This window comes from Onthophagus taurus, chromosome 7, assembly GCF_036711975.1.
Source record: "Onthophagus taurus isolate NC chromosome 7, IU_Otau_3.0, whole genome shotgun sequence".
Lineage (NCBI taxonomy): Eukaryota > Metazoa > Arthropoda > Insecta > Coleoptera > Scarabaeidae > Onthophagus > Onthophagus taurus.
In genome coordinates this window covers 28,864,866-28,886,448 of record NC_091972.1, presented here as the reverse complement: position 1 = coordinate 28,886,448, position 21,583 = coordinate 28,864,866, and the positions used below count along the sequence as shown (strand labels likewise).

Here is a 21,583-nt window from a genome sequence, read left to right as displayed (position 1 = left end):
TGGGGGATAAACAAGCGTAGGGGTAATGCACAAATTGAATCGTTCATAGATTGTTGAGAGGCGAAGTTGGTCGCATCGCTTTGCAGTTAACCCTAGCAAAAAAAAACTAAGATGTTGTTTACTGTAGCGGAAAAGGTACAGATTATAAAATGGTTTTATGGTGGCAATTCTGTAGCCCAAATAATTCATTTGTTTCCTGTGGCCTATGAAAACAGATCAATTCCTAGTCGCGGAACAATTTCAAATATTATTAAAAACTTTGAGCGACATGGATGTGTGTCTCCACAGAAACACAAATTACGAAGGGGTAAAAGAGATGAGTTACGTGATACGATGATATGTGGTGATCTTGAACGCAATAAAAATCAGTCAAGCAGACAAGTTGCGAAGACGTTTGCTATCAGCCATGTTGCCGTCCTAAAAACATTAAAGAAACACGGGTACAGGTCGTACAAGGAACAAAAAAGTATTTTGCTTTACTATGATGGAAATGGCCAACGGAAATGTTGATTTTATAAAAAACATTTTATTTACCGATGAATCTACATTTCCTTTGCATGGTCGGCATAATCCGAGCGTTGCTCGATATTGGAGTCGTGACAATGAACACAAAGTTTATGCGGCTCGTACACAATATCCCCAAAAATTAAATGTTTGGGCTGGCTTAGTAGGTGACCATATTATCGTTCCTTTTTTCATAGAAGGAAATTTAAATGGTCATAAGTATTTAAACATTTTGCAAAATGACGTAATCCCATCGCTTCAACAATTAGACAATGTTCAATTTGGAAGTATCTGGTTCCAACAAGATGGTTGCCCGGCTCACAACAGCCGGCAAGTTAAAGAGTATCTTAACGCACAATTTCCAAATCGTGTAATATCTATTTGCGGAACGTTAACTTGGCCGCTTAGATCGCCAGATTGAGCCTCCAATGATTTTTTTCTATGGGGATATTTAAAATCGAAAATTTATGGTTTTGATGAAGAAAGGACAACCAATCTGGATGACTTACAAACAAAAATTCGCAATTGTGTACAGGATATTAGTCCCGATATACTAGCGAATGTAAGGCGAACTTTTTGCGATAGATTGGGCTATTGTCTAGCACAGAATGGTGGTTTATTTGAACACCTAATATAAAAAATATTTTATTTTTATAGTTTCTTGTTTTATTTGTTGTTTTACAAAGTTTATTTCAGTTACTTACGAATTGTTTTTATTTTTAGAATTAAGAATTAGCTTTGTCTTATTTGAATTTCATTTATTATATTAGTTATTATTTTTATAATATTTCTTATCATTGAACGATGTCAAACGACTGACTGCTCTCCGATCCACTACTCTTGCGATTCCCCTCCCACAAACATACTCCGTGCGCATATGCACACACACAAGTATACTTATACGTACGTCCGTGTTGGGTGTATCTCCTAAAATTAAAGTTACCAATCGGTATAAGAGGTTGTCTAGATTCGTACGCAATCACACTGCGCATTACGTCACATGTGGAAAATAATACCGCCAAGCAATTCAAATTAAACAAATGCACGGAGCACCACATGGCCATGAGGTTGCGTGCGTAATCCGTGATCGCTTACGTCACGAAACACACCTGCTCTTGCCCCTCGCCCACAAACTAAATCAAAGTATTGCAGCATAGGTACCTAGACAACCTTTAATATATAAACCTTGCCGCGGTACTTTGTAAGTCTAGGGACTTTAGTTTCTCTATGGTAGTTACGCCCCCTAGCGGTCGAATTACGAACTTCAAAATAATTTCCAGCTATTTCTCTTGCCCACTTTGCTCATAAGGATCTTTTTCCCAAACCTATAGGCCTTACCGTTGTCGAGATACAGCCGCTCCGTACAATTAACGGGACACCTGTATATAAACAGTCGTTGGGGTTTTTTTTTGCACCCTCATAAAACACCGTCATAAAACTAAAGAAAGGAGGTGAGCGCATTTGCGTTTAAGCTTGAAATGAAATTTGCAAGCTCTTTGGATACGTCACTGGTTAAAATTTAAACAATTGGCCAAGGTCAATTTTGTTTCACGACTTCTTTCAGTCGAATGGAACAAAGATTCACTAAAAATGAAAAACGTTCCTTATCATATCACGATTTTATGCACGAATACGAGTCTCCCAACGCTCAATAATAGGATTACAGTTATACGTGCGTACGTAATTAATAAATATTTTGAATATTAAAGGTAAGTGAACCTTTGGCATCTTTTTCTTCGACTCAATCGATGAGATGTAGGATATAATCATAAAAAGAAATTACAGAAGACTTGCTCCTCGCGTACATAAATCAATAAAAAAGACATGAACTGTAAAAATACAAACTTACCGTAAACAAAAACTGACAGCAAAAGACAACACTTTAAACTAGGAAAATATATTTCAAGAATTCAAAAAAAAAAAGTAAAACACTGTTTAAAAACACAAATACGGTCTCAAATACGTTACCGAGTGGTTTAAACAACACAACACAGTTGCTAGAATAAGAATGAATACTTTAGCCTTCTCAACGATCCAGGAAAGATCTCTGTTAGGATGGAGTAGGGGTATTTACCCAACTCACATTTCTCCAAAACCGACCTCTTCTGTAAGTTTTTTACATCTGTTTTAGGGTTTTACGACTTGACCTATCCAAAACAATATTTTTCTTAATCTCTGTATCAATATCCTTTTTCACAACTTCTCTATTTAATACTTCTTCTGACCGAAAATAAGAATTCCATTTAAGGTCACCGTTCAATGGCCATTTTTATATGGGCCCATATAGGCCGATAGAGGTTACTTTCTAACACATTTATGACTTTCTGCCAAATTATTACAGAAAAGTAAATACACAGGATTGAAGTACACATATTGTAGTAGTGAATGACATAATTTATTTTATAAAATAGTTGTTATATTAACAATAATAAATTACTAAACTTTGTCATAAAAAGGGTGTAATAAAAACTGACTTTTATGACAAATTCAGCACTTAAACGAGGTGACAATGCTTCAGTCACTAGATGTGTAATATAAGAAGAGATTCCGTGACAGTACAAGTATAATAGATTTGTTGTTATCTCAGGATTGTGTTTTATCTAAAAATGTGCAATTTTCACGTAATTATTGAAATATGTAAGGGAATCTACTGAACAACCTAACTTTGGTATTTTGGCAACCGTCTTATAGATGGCGATATATAAAGAATAAAATATTGCTTTATTATTTTAACTTTGAACAGTTTCGTGATGTATTGAATGTTGTGGGATTGTTAATAGATTTTATTAAATTAAATTTATTAAATTAGTCAAGCAGTTTTATACACGTGTGTCTTCTATGAGTTTATTGAAAGGAACGAATAATTTTATATAATAACAAATTTTTGTTGCCAAGATATATTTTTAAAAAAACAAGGTCCCTAAATCTTTTTGTTTGACGAAGGAAAAATATATGGTGGCATCTTGGATTTAGGAAATGGATTTTGTAGATATGACACTACAAATACTCCCCCTTCCAAGAAGGAATAAGGTTAACAATGAAATGTAAATCAAGTAGTTATAAATATTTCAATTTTGAAAACGTATTCTTAAAGATTTATTTGGAATTGAATTTTGATTAGAAGCAATTTCAAGTTTATCGTTAGCTATAAATGCTAGTGGTAATCGATCAATATTAACTGATAACACTAGTCTACAAGAAAAAATTCATAAAATATACATTTGACGCCACTGTATTTTTCTTATGTAGTTTGGTCCCCTAAACCCAAAAATCACATTTAAAATTTTTTCTATGGATACGTTTTGGAGCTATGATTTTTTTAGGGGTTAGTTAACTATTTGCAGGATATCTCGAGTTAGATATAACAGATCAGGTTGTGCTATTCATCAAATTAAAGACTATTGTGTAGCCAATAAATGGTATTAATACTTATTTCAATCAGTTCGGTAGTTTTAAAACAATGGCCCATAATATGTGAAAAAGGGATATTTTTTGGACAAAATGTGAACCAAAAATTCATTCAATATCCGTGGGGAGTCGCAGAAAAATTCTTTTTCACCTTCTACGTAAAGTTTGCTCTTTTTAGAAGACAACAAGATACGCAGGATGAGAATCGATGGAAAAATTACCAAAAATTATGATCTTATACAGTGCTAGCGTAAAGTAACCCCCCCCTGTTTAACTTCCGAACAAATTGAGATATCACTATGAACAAAAAAACGTCAGTTTCTATATTTTATCAGCACAAATATTTTCTTATGGAAAATTTTGCCATCACTTTTAGTTTTTCCGGAAAATAGATCAACTTTGTTTTTTTAAATGGAACACCCAGTATATTATGGTATCTTCCGAAAGATGAAAACAATACGAATCCAACGGTACCTCACAATCAAATATCGGTTTATTAGTTTTTTGCATAAAAATTAAACAAAATGCGGAATTTTGCCGGAAAGACCAACGTAACTTCGTCGACTAGCTGTCGAACTGCAATCGGCCAGGTAAATGGTGGACGGTAGGTTAACGGTCGGTATACGCTCGACCTAAGACGGATTTAAAATTGCAACTTCCATTACTTATTTTTTTTAGAAATGAAATAAAAGTTGTTTGGAAGTATATTAAATTTATGAATTAATCATATTTTATCAAAAAATATTTATAAAGAAAAAAAGTCAATATAAGAAATGAAATTTTCTTATTAAAGATTTTGCTAGTATAGGTAACGGTTGAAAAATTTGCTTAGTGTTGTTATTGAATAATAAAAGAATTTTTTATTTATTAAGAATCAAATATTAAGTAAATTGTTCGATATGATTACCTTGAACTTCTAGGCAGTGGTACCATCTTTGTAGTGTTTCCTCTCTCACACTGCTTAACATGTGATCTGATGATTTTGGCAGACGTCAATAATTTTTTGTTTTAAATCCTCAATACTACCCAACGGAATTTCATATACCTTGGATTTTAAATAACCCCATAAAAAGAAATCTAAAGGTGTCAGATCTGGTGATCTTGTTGTCCATTAAAATTTTTATCAAGATAATTTCGTACCATTGGCGCATAATGTGGAGGTGCTCCGTCTTGATGAAACACTAGTTCCATTTCAAAATCGTCAGAATTCTGTTGTACAATTTGCAAAAGTCTTGAAAAAAAAACATTTACTTTCTAATGAAATTGAGTGATAACGTCACGATATTCGTGTGGATTAACATCACGCCGATGCAATTTTCCACCCAAAAAGAAAGTACATTCATCACTGAAACAAATATGTTTCAAGTATAATCGATTTCGTTCAACCATATTTGTCATTAGCTCACATAATTCTGTTCTTCTATATCAGGGTCATCTTCTGTTAATTCATGAAGCATTTTTATTTAAAATGGATGATATTTATTCTTCTTTAAGTATTTCCACGTCTTCCAACAACGACGCGGAAATATTTAACACATCACACGTTGATGCGATAGCAGCAGACGACATCATGGGCACATTAAATACTTCTGTTAATATCTGACGACCAGTCCTTTTGCGGTCTTCGACGCTTCCAGTTTCCAAAAACTTATTCACAAGCTCTCTTAAATATTTTCGACTAATTGGATGTTCAGGAAATCGTTCCTTAAATTGTCGCCCTGTTTCATGTAGATTTCTGTCAGCACGAGCGAATATTAAAATTGCTTCGATATTGTGCTCTAAACTCCTTCTAGCCATTTTGATCTCGCCTTTCTTTGGTTATACTTGGTCGGGTAGAATACAAAGATAGAAATGAAGGAAAATATTTGCATGCTGCCTTAAATACAAAATTTCAAAGTACCTACAAACTTTAAAATTGTTGTTATGACAATTTTTTCTTAGAAGTTTTAAAAAGAACTTTCTTTTTATCCTTTTCTTGTATTGATTGTTTCATAAAAACATTCTAAAAGAATTGCTGATTTTAACCCTGCTTACTCCGAGGGTAGACCGACCTTTAACTGACCGTCCACCATTTATCTGGCCCATTGTATCTCGACAGGTAGTCAACGAAGATACGTTGGTTTTTCCGGCGAAATTCCGCATTTTGTTTAATTTTTATGTAAAAAACTAATAAACCGATATTTGATTGTGAGGTATCGTTGAATTCGTATTGTTTTATTCTTTCGAAAGATACCATAATATACTGGGTGTTCCATTTAAAAAAACAAAGCTGTTCCATTTTCCGGAAAAACTAAAAGTGATACCAAAATTTTCCATAAGAAAATATTTGTGCTGATAAAATATAGAAACTGACGTTTTTTTGTTCATATTGATATCTCAATCTGTTCAGAAGTTAAACAGGGGGGGGGGGTTACTTTACGCTAGCACTGTATATGTGAGAGCACAGCTCGGATACCTTGAGAAATATAATTCCGCAGCTAACGTCGCATTCTTATCTGATAACATATAGCATTCCATTATGTTACATTTTTCATAATTTTCGAAATTCATTATAAAGTTTTATTCAGTTTTGTTATACATTCCAGCACATAATACCAGATTTGTTAGCGAATTTTTAAATACAAACTTTGGTAATTATCTGATACATTATTTTCCATCATAGTATGTATGGTTATCACTATAGCAACATTAACTTTTAAATACATACATTAGTTTCAGATAGAACAAAAAGAATTTTTGTTAATTATTCAATAGCTATAAGAAATATACCCAACAAACTATATATATTTGTTATCAGAGGAAAATGACAATTTATTTTAGCTCATACCCAACTATGGTTTCCATTTACAAAAAGAAAGTTCACTGAATTCTTCGTAAAAAGTTGCCCATATAATGTTTTATTTATAATACTCCATCTTTGATAATAAGTGAGATATTCGTGATTGTCGTTTTTGCAAAATTTTTAATTTTTGCCGGTAGGGCGAAAACAAAAGACGATAGCTGTTCGCAGTTTTCGGTAGAGATGCACCGGGTACCAATTCTTGACATTGCCGGGTACCGGGTACAAACCGGGTACCCGGTCATACATAACATAACCTTACTTTAACCTATTTATGTCGTGGGTAGTTGCAACTTACAAGCATCATGTCTTGTAAGAAAAGTAAGGTGTGGGATTTTTTCTCTTTGGTGAGTGATAGTGCATTACACGCAAAATGTGTAATTTTGATGTGTATATTTTATTCGTTGTAGATATGAATATTATTTTAATTTTTTAAGTAAATATCCAGTTGTATTACTGATCCTACTCTTGTTTATTTATATATATTTCCTTATCTTTCCTTAAGTATACATTTTAATACCCGGTACCCGGCAACTAAAATCCTGTACCCGGTAACTGATACCCGGTCACTAAAAATTCCCCAAAAACCCGGCGAACCGGGTACTAACCGGGTACCCGGTGCATCTCTAGTTTTCGGCATTAGCATTTTCTCGAAAAACGAGATCACGACATGTAAGCTACTTTTTTTCTATCTCTTTTAGTTTTGGAGATAGCCTATGCGTACAACGAAATTGGGACACCCTGTACAGGAAAAAGCTGTGCTCTTACATATAGAAGATCATAATTTTTAGTAATTTCTCCATAGTCCATCATCCTGCGTACCTTGTTGTCTTATTAAAAGAGCAAACTTTACGGAGTCTTCAAGGATATCGAATGAATTTTTGGTTCACATTTCATCTAAAAAAATCCCTTTTCACATTGTTTTAAAACTACCAAACCGATTGGAATAAGTATTAATTCCATTTATTGGCTATACAATACTCTTTAGTTTGATGAATAGCACGACCAGCTCGGTCATCTCTAACTCGAGATTTGCTGCAAATAATCAAATTACCCCTAAAAAAAATCATATCTCCAAAACGTATCCATAGAAAAAATTTTAAATGTGATTTTTGGGTTTAGGGAACCAAACTACATAAGAAAAATACAGTGGCGTCAAATGTACATTTTATGTTTTTTTTTGTAGACTAGTTACAATAATAAAGTTTTTTTGAAAGCGTTTAATAACTTTAAAAGGGCCTTCAAACCTCAAAATTTGGTGTATCTTGGATTTTAGTTTTCTGGCAAGGTATGCAAGTTTTACACCATGATTTTACTTGCTTGGTTAAATGTGGCCAAAAGAAACGATTTTTGATATTATTTAGGCTGGTTTTGAAACCTAAATGTGTTAGAAAATGAAATTTGTCGAAAATGATATTTCGGAATTTCATAGGTATATAATCTAGGACGTGTAAAAGAATTCTCGTACCAAAGATCTAAGTTAGAGGTGATCTAATGATCTATGATCTAATCTTAGATAAATGGAAAGTTTTGTTTAAATTTAGATTTTGTTTTTGACGTAGAAATTTTAGTTCTTTATCTAAATTTTGTGCGTTTCCTATTATTGTCAGGGGGGTTCTAGGTGCCTAGGGATAGTCAGAAGTTAAGGTATTGATGTCAACTCTGCATCCGGGACTGTGTTGAATTTGCCTTTGATATATAATATCTCGGAGGTAATTTCAACTATATAGTTGATATATCGAGTTTGTTTTGGGGTTTTTTCAATGTTTGAAAACAATGCGTTTATTAGAGGTAGAATGTTTAACTGCTAGATATATAGCTAGCAGTTCTCTATCGAATGTGGAATATTTCATTTGACCATTGGTCATCTTTTTAGAGAACAAAGCCGCTGGTGGAAAGTTAGGCCAGTAAGAACTTCATTGATAAATCTCTCAAATATTTGTGCGGCATTTCGCAAACCAAAAGGCATTCGAACACCAAAAAAACACGAAAAAAACACCAAATAATATCGAGAATAGGAATCACGTAAGACTACACCGGAATATTCTCCAACGAATAAAATCATTCAACAGTAGGATGACTAATTGTAAGCTGATATAAAAAAGCGTCGCTATGAATAACTGAATTGAGCTCAGGACGACCTCTTTTAACCAACAGCGGAACTATACAAATTTTTTTTGCACTTTTGCGAACATCACGTGATTGAACGGCGACCTTAACACACAAATGTAATGGAATAGGAATGGTTATGGAGAAATGTGAGAAATGATTTTACGTGTCTATAGCGTAAATAGTTTGCGTAAATGGTTTATTTTGCTTGAATAATTTTATTTCAATAATAATGTTTATTGTCAACTGCAGCAGTTGGTGTGACGAAAAAATAAAACGTAAATAAAGAAAAAAATATAGTTGATGATGATAGTTGATGTAGAGCACAAAAAAATATAAATGGATGTAAATTGAAATAAATTTTCATGGACGAATGGTGTGGTCGAGCAACCGATGATCTTACAAAAAAATCAAAATTAATGATAATAATATTGAATAAGTAAAGTAAAAAAGTAATGATTTTCTTTTAAGAAAAAAAGATAATAGAAATGCAAGGTTCTACGACGATAACAAAGAAAAATAGAGTAAAATAATGTCGGATGGCGAACAAGTGACTCACACAACAAACAAGTTTGAAATCCTTCGGATATTTCGAGTATTTTAAATTTAAACGAAAATGGGAAGCTCGCTATTTGAAGAATTTTCGTTAGATTTGATTTTTACTAGAATTATTGCTTTACAATTAAGCGAGTATGACAGCAAGTATGATTGAAGAATTCTGTTGAGGTTGGTGATTTTATTTATTTACGGTTGGTATCATTGCTTTGATTTGTGTTGTCGCAAATGGATGACAGTTTTCTTTGTACAGGCTGTTCTACATAATTCAATTTTTCAAACAATTTTTTTTAATCTTTTATTTTTTCATTTAGAACTTCAAAGAGTATTTAGAACTTCAAACACCGGAGAGGGAGGTATTCAATTTCATTAAACCGCGTTTATTATTATTTAATAAAATGGATCCAAATTGTGTTGAGGGAGGTGAGTACGCTTCTTACTGCGTAATTAATTACGTTAGATTTTATTACGTTTATTTAAAAGGAATTGGCTACTTCCATAATTGAGATGAGTGAATATAAATTGGACGAAGAAGCAGCTACGCTGACACTATACAGTTCTTTGCTGATGTGGCTGAAATACAAAGTACCTACCTACCTATAAAGATGAAGAAATTATAAGCATATTAAGCATTCCAGCAAATTATGAGGTAATTATTTATCTTTTAATAAATCCATAATCACTGAGGTGTATGATTTAAAATAAGGTAAAAATTAAATGAGCTCTTTCTCAGTTTGTTTTTAATAAATGTACTTAGTACTGGTTTCGATAATTACTTATCATCATCAGCTAAATCTACAAGCGAAATTATAGTTAAAACTATATAGAATGAAATAAAATAAATAAACTTACAGTCAAATAAATAATAAGTCACAATATAAAATGATTTAAAAAATATAACAACGGAAAATAAAGATGTAATGTGGAGGACACTGAACGACACCACAGGTTAAAATGGAGCAATCACATAAGAATAAAACAAGTTTCACAGATATGTTAAAAACTAGAATTTTAAATATGAGTATAAAGGTTTATAAATGGAGCAAAGCTAATCGTTCATTAATTTTTGTTTTTTATGTTTGTGTTTATCTATCCCAAGTTGTTCTAATAAGTCTAATTTTTTACCCTTCTTACAGTTATCGATGTTATGATTAAATTCCATTTTATGCTGGTAAACATTTGATGAAGAAGTATTTTTATGTTCCTTAATTCTTTTTGCGAGTTTTCTACCTGTTTGACTGATGTATAAAGCATCACATTCTTTACATTTAATAGAATATACACCATTTTTATTTAACATATATTATGTTCTTTGCTTTTGAAGTTAGAAAATATATCTATAAGTTTGTAGTTATTTTTAAAACCAATATTGATTTTAATTTGTTTTAGAATACGTTTAATTTTATAATTTATGTCATTATATAGATATGTGGTGTGTTTATTAGTATCCATAGTGAACAATGGGTCTGATTTTATTATAAAATACTATATATAGTATTTTGTTAATTATATTTGGGGGATAGTTATTTTCTATAGCAAGTTTATTTATGAAATTAAATTCGTTTTGTATAGAAGTTGTATTAACCCATTTATAGCCACGACCACAAAAATCCGTTTTTATTTTTAAAAATTGATTGAATATTACATAAACTATCTTCAATAAGATAATATTGAAGTATGTTCTAAAAAAAAATCAATTATGCTTCAAATAAATGGGGGGCGTATACGCACCTTTGACAAATAACCGTGTCATTTAGAAAAAAATAATTTATTCAAACTTTGGAAAATCAGAGCAATTTAATAACTAAAATTATACATTAATATGAAAATATTCAAAACAATCAGCGCGCAGGTGTACTTTACATTTTTTGCAAAAGTATATTGTATGGCTTTTGCAGACTTTACACTTTTTTCTCGAATTGGCTTCCGATTTTTTTATTATATGCCCTATGTTATCTCTTGCGGTAAACTTTGCCTTGATGATCTACCGTGAAAAGAAGAAGAGTTAACATTTGTTAATTCAGATTGGCCTTCGAATTTTATCAAACTTATAGCCAATGAGGAGCGAAAATGTAATTGCGACATTTTAGATGTTTGCCATTTTAAAAATTTACTAGCTGTTGACTACTGCGCTATCTATCATGTTGACAAACAATGGCCACTACCATTTTTTCCCTCTTATTTTGATTCTGTAACTGCAGGAGTACTTTACAACCATTGGTAATTACTGTGACGACCGAGTTGTCGTTCCACTGTACCATCAATACATCCAAATTGGAATCAAATACACAAATATATGAACCTCGTTGTTTTTTCTTCATAACTTTTTTTGTTTCGATTGGACAGTTTGCCACCCGATTATCTCGTACTGTTCCCGTTACAAAAAAAAACCTTTTTCTTTCAAAATACCGAAAAGAGAGTATGACGAAAAGAAGTTGTCGAAGAATGTTCTATGATGTGGAGTTTATACCACCGATAGTAATTTTAAAACAACTCTCGTTCCCAAAGAAAGGTATTTGTCAAGTTTTTCTTGTTCTTTCCCACCATATGGAATAAATTGATATAGATACTCATCGTAAGAATATAGGCACCACAACTTGAAACCAAATCTAACGGGCTTACCACTGATGAACATTTTAGAGGAATGTCTTCCAAAATACGGAACCATTTCTTCATCTATTGACAGATTATGATCAAAAACTCCAAACTTCATAAATTTTCAATTCATGATGTCAAATATATTTCTTAACTTGGAAAATTTATCATTTTTATTCAATTTTGTATTGTCCAATAAATGAATATTTTGTTTTATTGTTCTAAATTTATTTCTTATTTACTTCATTATCTTTTGACCAGTACATATCCGCATGTGGCAACGTGTGATATCCAGACAGAATACAAATACCAATAAATCTCTTTAGATTTATTTCGTCCATAACATTCATCTGTGACGCGTATAAATTGCTAAACTGTAAAATTTAGTTAATTTATTTTATGCCATTTACCTCATTGTTGCAGTCTTGATTGAAAATTAATTTTAAGGTTCACAGAAAAACTAAAACTACAACTATTAGTTCACTTTATTTCAATAATATTTGTTTTCAGCCAAAGGTGCGTATACGCACCCTCAATGTTTATAACATTACTACAATTGTTTCGTTTACGATAAAATAATAGTTATTTATACTATTACAAGTGGGTTAGAAACATAATTACAGTATGAGTGTGGAGAATTGCACGACGAGGTCGTAGACCGAGTCGTGTAATCACACGAGTACTGTAATTATGCTCTAGCCCACGTGTGATATACAGCATTTTATCTACGACTGCTAAAAATTACTAAAAAATGTGTTTACTCATCTGGAATAAGTGTTTTGAAATGTAAAAACATAACAATTAATAACTAAAGTAATTTATTGGGATACACGACCAACACGACAAAGGCTAGATAATTGAAAAGAGGCTTCCTTTTATCTTTACCGAGCTTTCGGAAATTTTATTTTTCCTTCTTCAGAGGTAACTACAAAATTGAGACAACAAAAGTTACAATAGTTAACAAAAAAGCATATGAACAACTTACAAAAATGGATTGCATAAAGGAACTGAACCAAAGCTAAACATGAGGTCGCAAACTTTGAGCACTAGACATCTCTTATTAAAACTATACTTCTCATAATTCACTAAAGGTGAGTAATTAAAGATCAAACAATACTAAAAATCATTACAAAGTTAATTATGAAACTATTAAAATAAGTATTACTTACAATAAGAACACGAATACACTAAAAATAACCACTAGGTGGCGTTGAGAGGGGGAATAAAATTGAAAATATGAAAAAGGAAACAAAAACCGAAAAAGAACTAGAAAACCAGAGAATCACTCTCCATCGATGTTTGATCCCTTCTACCCCAGTCCTTCATAACAAGGTAACTGTAAATAGAACTAAGGTTCTGGGTGTCAGTTCTGAAGTTTAAGGAATTAACCTCTTTATTGATGTAAAACATCTCTAAGAATAATCTCTTTGAATAAATTGATTCCTTATCAACAATCTGAGAATTCTCAAAATTAAAATGGTGACCACTGAGGATATGGTGATGAACCAACGCACTCTTGTTTTCATCTCTAGATTGACAATCACGTTTATGTTGCTTGATCCTAGCATCAAAATACTGACTGGTAGTGCCTATGTAGGTTTTTTCGCAATTATTGCAAGGAATCTTATAAATAACATTAGATTGTAAACCTTTAGGAACCAGATCCTTAGTCCTTGAAAAACAGGTGGATAAAGGCAAAGAGTTACATTTAGCAAACCTAACCGTGTCAAACCTCAGAACTGAAACAAGTTTATCAGTCAACCTGGGGACGAAGGGAATCTTAACAAACTGGGTCCGGGGGCCAGGGAGGCTAGATATGTCGTGTTGGTCGTCACCTTCAGAAGGTTGACTAATATAACGATGGTAAGTACCATTATGATAAAGAATTCTATTAACTAGACCTATCGGATACCCGTTGTTGACGAATATATCCCGGAGCTTTTTTAGGTTAGAGTCAAGAAAGCGGACATCAGAGATGGATCTGACACGATTAACCATAGCAACCACAGTGTTCAGTTCAAACCATCCTCTCAATCAGAAACTTTCTTGGCATTTTGTTAACACTAACAATTTTACAAGATTCTTTAGACTTAATACTAATGGTTTAATGCAATAAATAGCAAAAATTTGTTTTAATTTAGATTGAAAAAAAAAAAAAATAAATACGAAAAGGTGCGTCTACGCACCTTTGGCCGTTAATGGGTTAATAGAATATCTTAGCATTCTGTAGATGTACGATTGGAAAACGGAGAATTTATGATTTGGGTTAGTTAATACTAATAACGTTCTAATAATATTTTCAAAAGACAGGATAACCCTGATAATCATAATTTCAATTCGATAGATGGAGATAATGAATTAAAATTAAAATATATTACTAATTTAACCAATATACATTTCAATAATAACGGGATATAACTTACTAAACAAAGGTCATAAATTTGCCTTAAAACCATTAACGAATTTACATCTAAACGCCATAGAAATAGATTGTATTATCAATAAATTACCTTATTATAATGATATCAAAAATGAAATAATTCCTATTTTAAAAAAGAGTGAAAAACTAAATAATAATTATCCTAAACATCCTTCAGTACAAATAAAGACTATAAAATCTATAAAACAAAAACTTGAAAATACACTCAGGTGCAAAAAAAACGCAACAAGCTAATATTTGGTAAAGTTTGAAATTTGTCATCAAACTGTAGATAAAAATGTCTAATATCATGTTCAATATCCAGCCTTTTCTTAAATGCTGGTCATATAGTCGGTATACATGGTTAATTGAAACGTCGTTCTAGGATCCTAATTTTAAAACACTCTGTGGAATAATTTAGTGTATAAATGGTTTCAAAATCAAAATTTTTGTTAAGAACCCTCACATTCCCTACATTTTGTTTTTTTGGTTTCATGTGTCTAAGTGCATTCGTTCATTTTTAAGAGCGAAATGAATTTGTCACTAACAATTTACTTAAGATACGTTACTTTTTAATAAGGTGGCTTTGCTCATTGTTATTCTAATGACAGTAATGACAGTTGGACAGTGATTTTTTGTACAGAAGATTAGTACCATGATTTTAAGTGCTGAAAATTGCGTTAAAGCTGTTGCTCTTGTTGAAGATGGGCGTAATTATGAATATGTTGCAAGAATTCTTCATGCTCATCGCTCCACTATTAAAAGAGTGGTAGAACATTTTACACAAACTGGAAGAAATAACAGAAGGGCAGGAAGCGGTAGAAAACGAAATACCAATGCTGTTGATGACAGATTTATACGTGTTATAGCTTTGCGGAATCGTCATTTAACGTCAGTACAGACGAAAAATGAACGTCCACAGATCCGAGGTACAAATGTGAGTGCGCGGACAATTCGCCTAAGACTAAAGGAATCTGGGTTGAAAGCTTGCAGACCAGCAGTTGAACCCAAATTGCTTCCGCGCCACCAATAATATTATGATCTCATTTGATGTAACTAATCTTTACACAAATGTTGATACTGATTTTACTATTAATATTATTTATAAATTATTTGAGGAACATTATAAAGACACAAATATATGTAGCTTCTGATATCACATCACTTGTCAAATTTAACGAAAAATTTTATAAACTTGAAATTGGTTTACCTATGGGTCTATCTATATCTGGATTTATCGCCGATATGTATCTAGATTATATGGAGAATAATTATATTATAAACAAACTTAATCCTTATTCTAACAACATCAAAAAATGGATTAGATATGTGGATGATGTTCTTTGTCTATGGGAAGGTACCAACGAAGATCTTATAGCAATGTTAAAATATATAAACAATATTCATGAGAAGTTGAAATTCACTTTAGAAATTAAAAAAGATAGAAAAATCAATTTTCTTGACTTAACTATAAATAGAAACGACCTAGACCTAAATTTTGATATACAGGGTGTCAGATAAAAAACGCCCCGAGCTATAACTCTGTCATTTACATTCCGATTTTCATGGGCGAAGTATCAAATGAAAAGGTTTGATGAATACTATGATTTATGCTAGAAATAATTTTTTTCCAATGCCATCTTCAATTTCAGGCGATTATCAACTTTTGATAATCGTTTTTCAAATTGCTGCGTATATTTTTCTTCGGGTCATTGGATAGAGTTTGTTTTGCGGAATCCATTCATGTACAATACATCCATTTTAAATGTAATATTAGCAGAAAAAAGACACCTGTATATACAGGTTGTCACAAAAGAATGCCGCAAGCTCTAACTCTGTCATTTACATTCCGATTTTCATGAGCGAGGTATCAAATGAAAAGGTCTGAAGAATACTGTGATTACAAAGATGCTACAAAGAAACCTTTTCCAACGACATCTTCAATTTCAGGCGATTATAAACTTTTCATTTTCAAATTGCTCGGTATGTTTTTCATCACGTTGTTGGATAGAGATTTTTTTTTCTGAATCCATTAATGTATAATACATCATCATTAATTGTAATTGTAGTAGAAAAAAACAAAAAAAATAGTTTCCGAACATTCTCTTAATGTCATTTGTATTACACTGTAGTATGCCATGGGAAAAAATAATCATTTACAACTGCTTCAGGCATTGAAATATCATTTAATGACTGTTATCAGTTTTACGCGTTATTTTTTTCTATGGCACACTACAGTATTACAGAAGTGACTAAGACAATGTTCGGAAAATGCTTTAATTGTTTTTCTCTGCTAAAATTACAATTAATGTTAATGTATTGTACAGCAATGGGTTCATAAAAAAATCTCTATCCAATAACGTGAAGAAAAACATACCGAGGAATTTGAAAATCAAAAGTTGATAATTGCTTGAAATTGAAGATGGCATTGGAAAAAGTTTATTTGTAGCATGAATCATAGTATTCATCAAACCATTTCATTTGATACCTCGCTCATAAAAATCGAAAAGTAAATGACAGAGTTACAGCTTGGGGCATTCATGTGTGACAACCTGTATATACAGAGTGTCTTTTCGCTGCTAAAATTACATTCAAAATGGATGTATTGTACATTAATGGATTCAGAAAAACAATCTCTATCCAATGATGTGAAGAAAAATATATGGAGCAATTTGAAAAACAAAAGCTAATAATCGCTTCAAATTGGACATTTTCTTGGAAAAAATTTATTTGTAAATTGAATTATAGTATTCATCAAACCATTTCATTTGATACCTCATTATACTCTACTCATTATACAGCATTAAACCTTTATACTCATATTTAAAATTCTAGTTTTTAACATATCTGTGAAACTTGTTTTATTCTTATGTGTTTTCTTCATTTTAACCTGTAGTGTCGTTCAGTGTTGTCCACTTTACATCTTCACTCTTCCACAGTTGAAGGAGTGTAAGGGAGAAGTGGTTGTTAACGAGTTGTAATACGAGGCTAACTTTTTGTGTTAAAAAATTAATAAACATTAGAAAAGTAGTGAAAACGAGTCGGGAATGTCGTCAATAAAACAAATGAATTTACAATTGCAAATATATTTTGTTAATTTAAGTGTTGGGTTTTAAATTTTGTGTACATCTTAAGAAGACACGGGAAAATCATAAGTAGTACTGGAAAGCCTTTGGCTTCTTTCATCTCCAGTGGCCCTGTCCTTCATTTCTTATTCCTTACATCCAAGTCTTCACCAGGCTTACACGACGTGTCCATACCATATCTGTTGTCTGATCTTTGTGCATCTTCTGATCTCTTTATTAGGGATATGCTCTAGGTGTGAAATCAACTACTAAAACCAAAGGTGTCCATCTATTCCAGTACGAGTAGAGATCCAAATCTTTAAAACTTTTAGAAAGGTCTGATACATTGCGCCGGTGATTGGACATAACAAGAAGGTAGATTGTAAAAGTAAAATGGAAATAGAGTTTCGAGAATGCGAGGAAATAGTGGAACATGATTTGAAGCAAATATTGCAGAAAAAGAGGTCAGTTTTATTGCTTATAATTGTGAATTAGAAGAATTTAGAACTACATTTATTATTGATTCAGTAAGCAACGGTGCAACACATGGTAAACGGAAGAATGGAAAGATATTTAAAGGATGTAGAACTAGAATTGAACAGAAAAATAGAAATTAAAATTGCTAATGTTGATGTATTGGAGGCTAGGAAGACTGGAATATAGAAGGGAAGAAGTGGTAATGGTTGGATATATGTGAAGGTTTTGTTAGTAAATGTACTAAAACATAGAGAAAAGTTGGGAAGATTGGTTGGATATTGTACAGCTGGCTATAGAATATGGGACCCGATAAACTACAAAATAATAATGTCGCGAGATGTTTTATGCGATGAAACAGGGACGACTAGTTGGCACCTAGGTTTTCAACTCAAAAATGAGGAATGGAATTCAATATACGCACCAGTATCCATGATAAGATCAACGATAAGAATGTTTATGGTTCATGCGATTAATAATAATTAGCCAATAAAACAATTAGAGCATTTCTAAATGGTAAACTAACTAACAATGTATTTATAAAGATACCAGAAAGAATAAACCAGGAAAAAGGAAATGTATTGAACAAAGGCATTATTTGGACTTAAAGAGGCACCAAAGTGTTGGGATGAACAATTTGATCAATGGATTCAAAAGATCAAAGTATAATAATAATAAATAAATTTATTGTCATAATAAGAAACAAAAAATACAAATTAAAGAAAATGTATACATTTAACTTAATGCATAAATACAGGCAAAAGGGTCGATTTATCGCGTAAGCGATATCTTCCAAACAACCCAATCAATCAGCCATATACTAAGTTATATAAGAAAAACAATAAATAAATGGCAAGCTGCTGTGCTAAACTTATGGTCACTAAAAACGGTGCATAATGATAGTTGCTGGAATAAAAGAAGAAGAGAAGAGAAGAAAAGTAAAAGTAGAAGAACAGAAGAAAATGAAGAAGAGGGAGAAGAAAAAGTTTTCAGGAAGATACTTGGAGAGCAAATAAATGACGTTTTAGATGGTTTTTAAATGTCACAAGGTGAGGAATATTACGGATCTCGGTAGGCAGACTATTCCGAAGGGTTATCGCCTGCACAGCAAACGATTTATGGTAAATCTCGGTACTATGGGTCGGGAACATAAGTACAGAATCTAACTGAGATCTAGTGGGTAAACCATGCGACGGCAAGCGTTGAAATATACAATACAGATACCTTAGTGTTTGATTGTGAAGAACAGGGTGGCAATTCTTAAGATGACATAAGTAAGCAATCGGTGTTTTGATAATAAATCAACTTTTACTGATCGTGAACTCTTCTATAAGAGACTGTGTTTTTCCTAAGATCTGGAAGAAGACTACAATAATTCCAGTCGAGAAAATGCGAAAATCAAAGACCTGTCAATACAATTTTGTTATCAGCTAAAATTATGGAAAAAGTGGTCTATAAATAGTTGAAGGATTTTATTTCTCGCAATGAAGTGCTCTCTGACTATCAGTCGGGGTTCCGAGACGGCCATTCTTGTGAGACTGCATTACAACTGATTATATCCAAATGGAAATATGTATTGGATACACGAAACAAGATTGTATTGGCTGTCTTTTTAGATTTCAAACGAGCCTTCGAAAGGGTAGATAGAGAACGTTTGCTACATAAGCTACGATGTATTGGAGTTGGAAGTAGGACAATTATGTGGTTTACAAGCCACCTTAACGATCGAGTTCAACAGGTAAAATTTGGGGATGTACTAGCTACAGAAATAGGAACAACTTCTGGAGTTCCACAAGGAACGGTACTGGGTCCGTTACTGTTTATCATATACATCAAAGACATTGTATCCGTCTGTAATGGTGAGGCCCTAATCTTTTTGCTGACGACACACTTATAGCAGTTGAAGACAGCAGCATCAATTCAGCTACAGATAAAATGAATGTGATCTTGCGTAACTTGGAAAAATGACTAATAATTAATAAAGTAATTGTGAATACGGGTAAAACTAAAGCTATGGTTCTCGGTCAGTGCGGAATTAATTGTTTTAATAAGGTTTCTTTAAATAGTGATGTGATTGAGTATGTAAATATTATAAAATACCTAGGAGTATTTATTGATAAAGATCTCAAATTTAAATACCATATCGCAAATGTTATTGATAATGTTAAAGATAAAGTGAATTACTTTTGTAGAATTTGTAGGTTGTTATCTGTAAACGTTCGAATTGTGGTATATAAGTCATTAATTAGCCCAATTTTTGAGTGTTATTCTACAATTGTTTATTATGCTGGGGAATCGGAAATGCAAAGTTTACACATCATACAAAATAGGGCCATGCGAGCGATTTTGGGTTGTAATATGTTTACTAGAATTAATGATATGTTAGACGCATTATGTTTTTATTCTGTGAAAGAGAGATTGTATATGTTAAATATGTGTTTTGTATATAAATTGGTTAATAATTTGTTACCTCGATATTTGCAAGTGTCAAAAGTATCCGACATACATACCTATAATACAAGATCTCGCAACAGTTTGTATATTAGACAGGTTAGTCATTCATACTCGCAGGATTGTTTATTTTTTATGGGGTTTATTTTGTTTAATAATTTAGATAACGAAATTAGAAGCCAAACAACTATTTCAGCATTTAAGCAGAAACTGTTAGAAACTATTAGAAATAAGAGAATAATATTATGATTGGCAGATTGTAAACTTTATTTCACGAATTGTTAAATAGTTTTTTAATATCTGCAAATAATTACGGTATGGAGTTATGTGTTGAGATCTCTCGAGATCAAAGATATACCGTATGCAGTTGTTTTGAAGTCTTTGCAGTTTGTTTCGTAGTGTTACCGAAAGATCAGGATATGCCGTGTCAGCATAATCTATATGGGGGAAAATCAGGGAAAAACAAAGATTACGACGGATCATGGGAGGAAGGAAGCAACGGAGACTTTTCAGTGAGTGGAAACAATGATAGACCTTTCTGCAGACCGATTGAATTTGAGGTTTCCAGGACATTGTAGAATCCATAACCACCTCAAGGTGTCTAACCGTGTCTGACAGCTGAATAATGTCTCCGTCAAGCATTAAGTGAATGGATGAAAAATCATTAAGCTTTGCCAGTAAAGGTCGACTGCCAAACGCAATTGCTTTAGTTTTAGCAGTATGTAATTTAAGGTTATAACGTTTAGACCAATCCAAAATATTGGAATGATCATGATTAAGACGTGCAATTGCTTCAGGAAAATCATCAATAGTTGTCGTAGTGTAAATTTGGAGGTCAATAGCATACACATGATAATTACAAGAAATGTAGTGGGTGGCGGCATTAATAAAAATCGAAAAGAGCAACGGACCCAACACACTACCCTGGGGTACACCACATTTAATATCACAAGCAGACTAGAGCGCAGAATCAGCACGCACACAAGGAACGACAGGAAAGGTAAGATTGAAACCAAGATAAACATGAAGAGGTAAATCCAAGGGCAGCTAGTGACGCTAACAAAAGATCGTGATCAACCGAATCGAACGCCTTGCTGAAATCAAGTAGTACAAGGATTGTAACACAACGTTTGTCGCAAGCATACCTAATGTCATCTGTAATCT

At 32.4% G+C, this 21,583-nt stretch overlaps 1 protein-coding gene and 1 long non-coding RNA gene across 2 annotated transcripts; both read left to right on the top strand.

The window, feature by feature from the left end:
* Positions 1-490: 490 nt before the first annotated feature.
* Positions 491-925, top strand: LOC139430470 (uncharacterized). Its single transcript, XM_071197522.1, has one exon. The coding sequence runs from the start codon at positions 491-493 to the stop codon at positions 923-925; it is 435 nt and encodes a 144-aa protein (XP_071053623.1).
* Positions 926-9,583: 8,658 nt separating this feature from the next.
* Positions 9,584-17,980, top strand: LOC139430346 (uncharacterized). The gene is made up of 3 exons (XR_011640831.1): positions 9,584-9,838; positions 9,899-10,064; positions 17,736-17,980. It is a non-coding gene; the product is annotated as an uncharacterized lncRNA (long non-coding RNA).
* Positions 17,981-21,583: the final 3,603 nt, after the last annotated feature.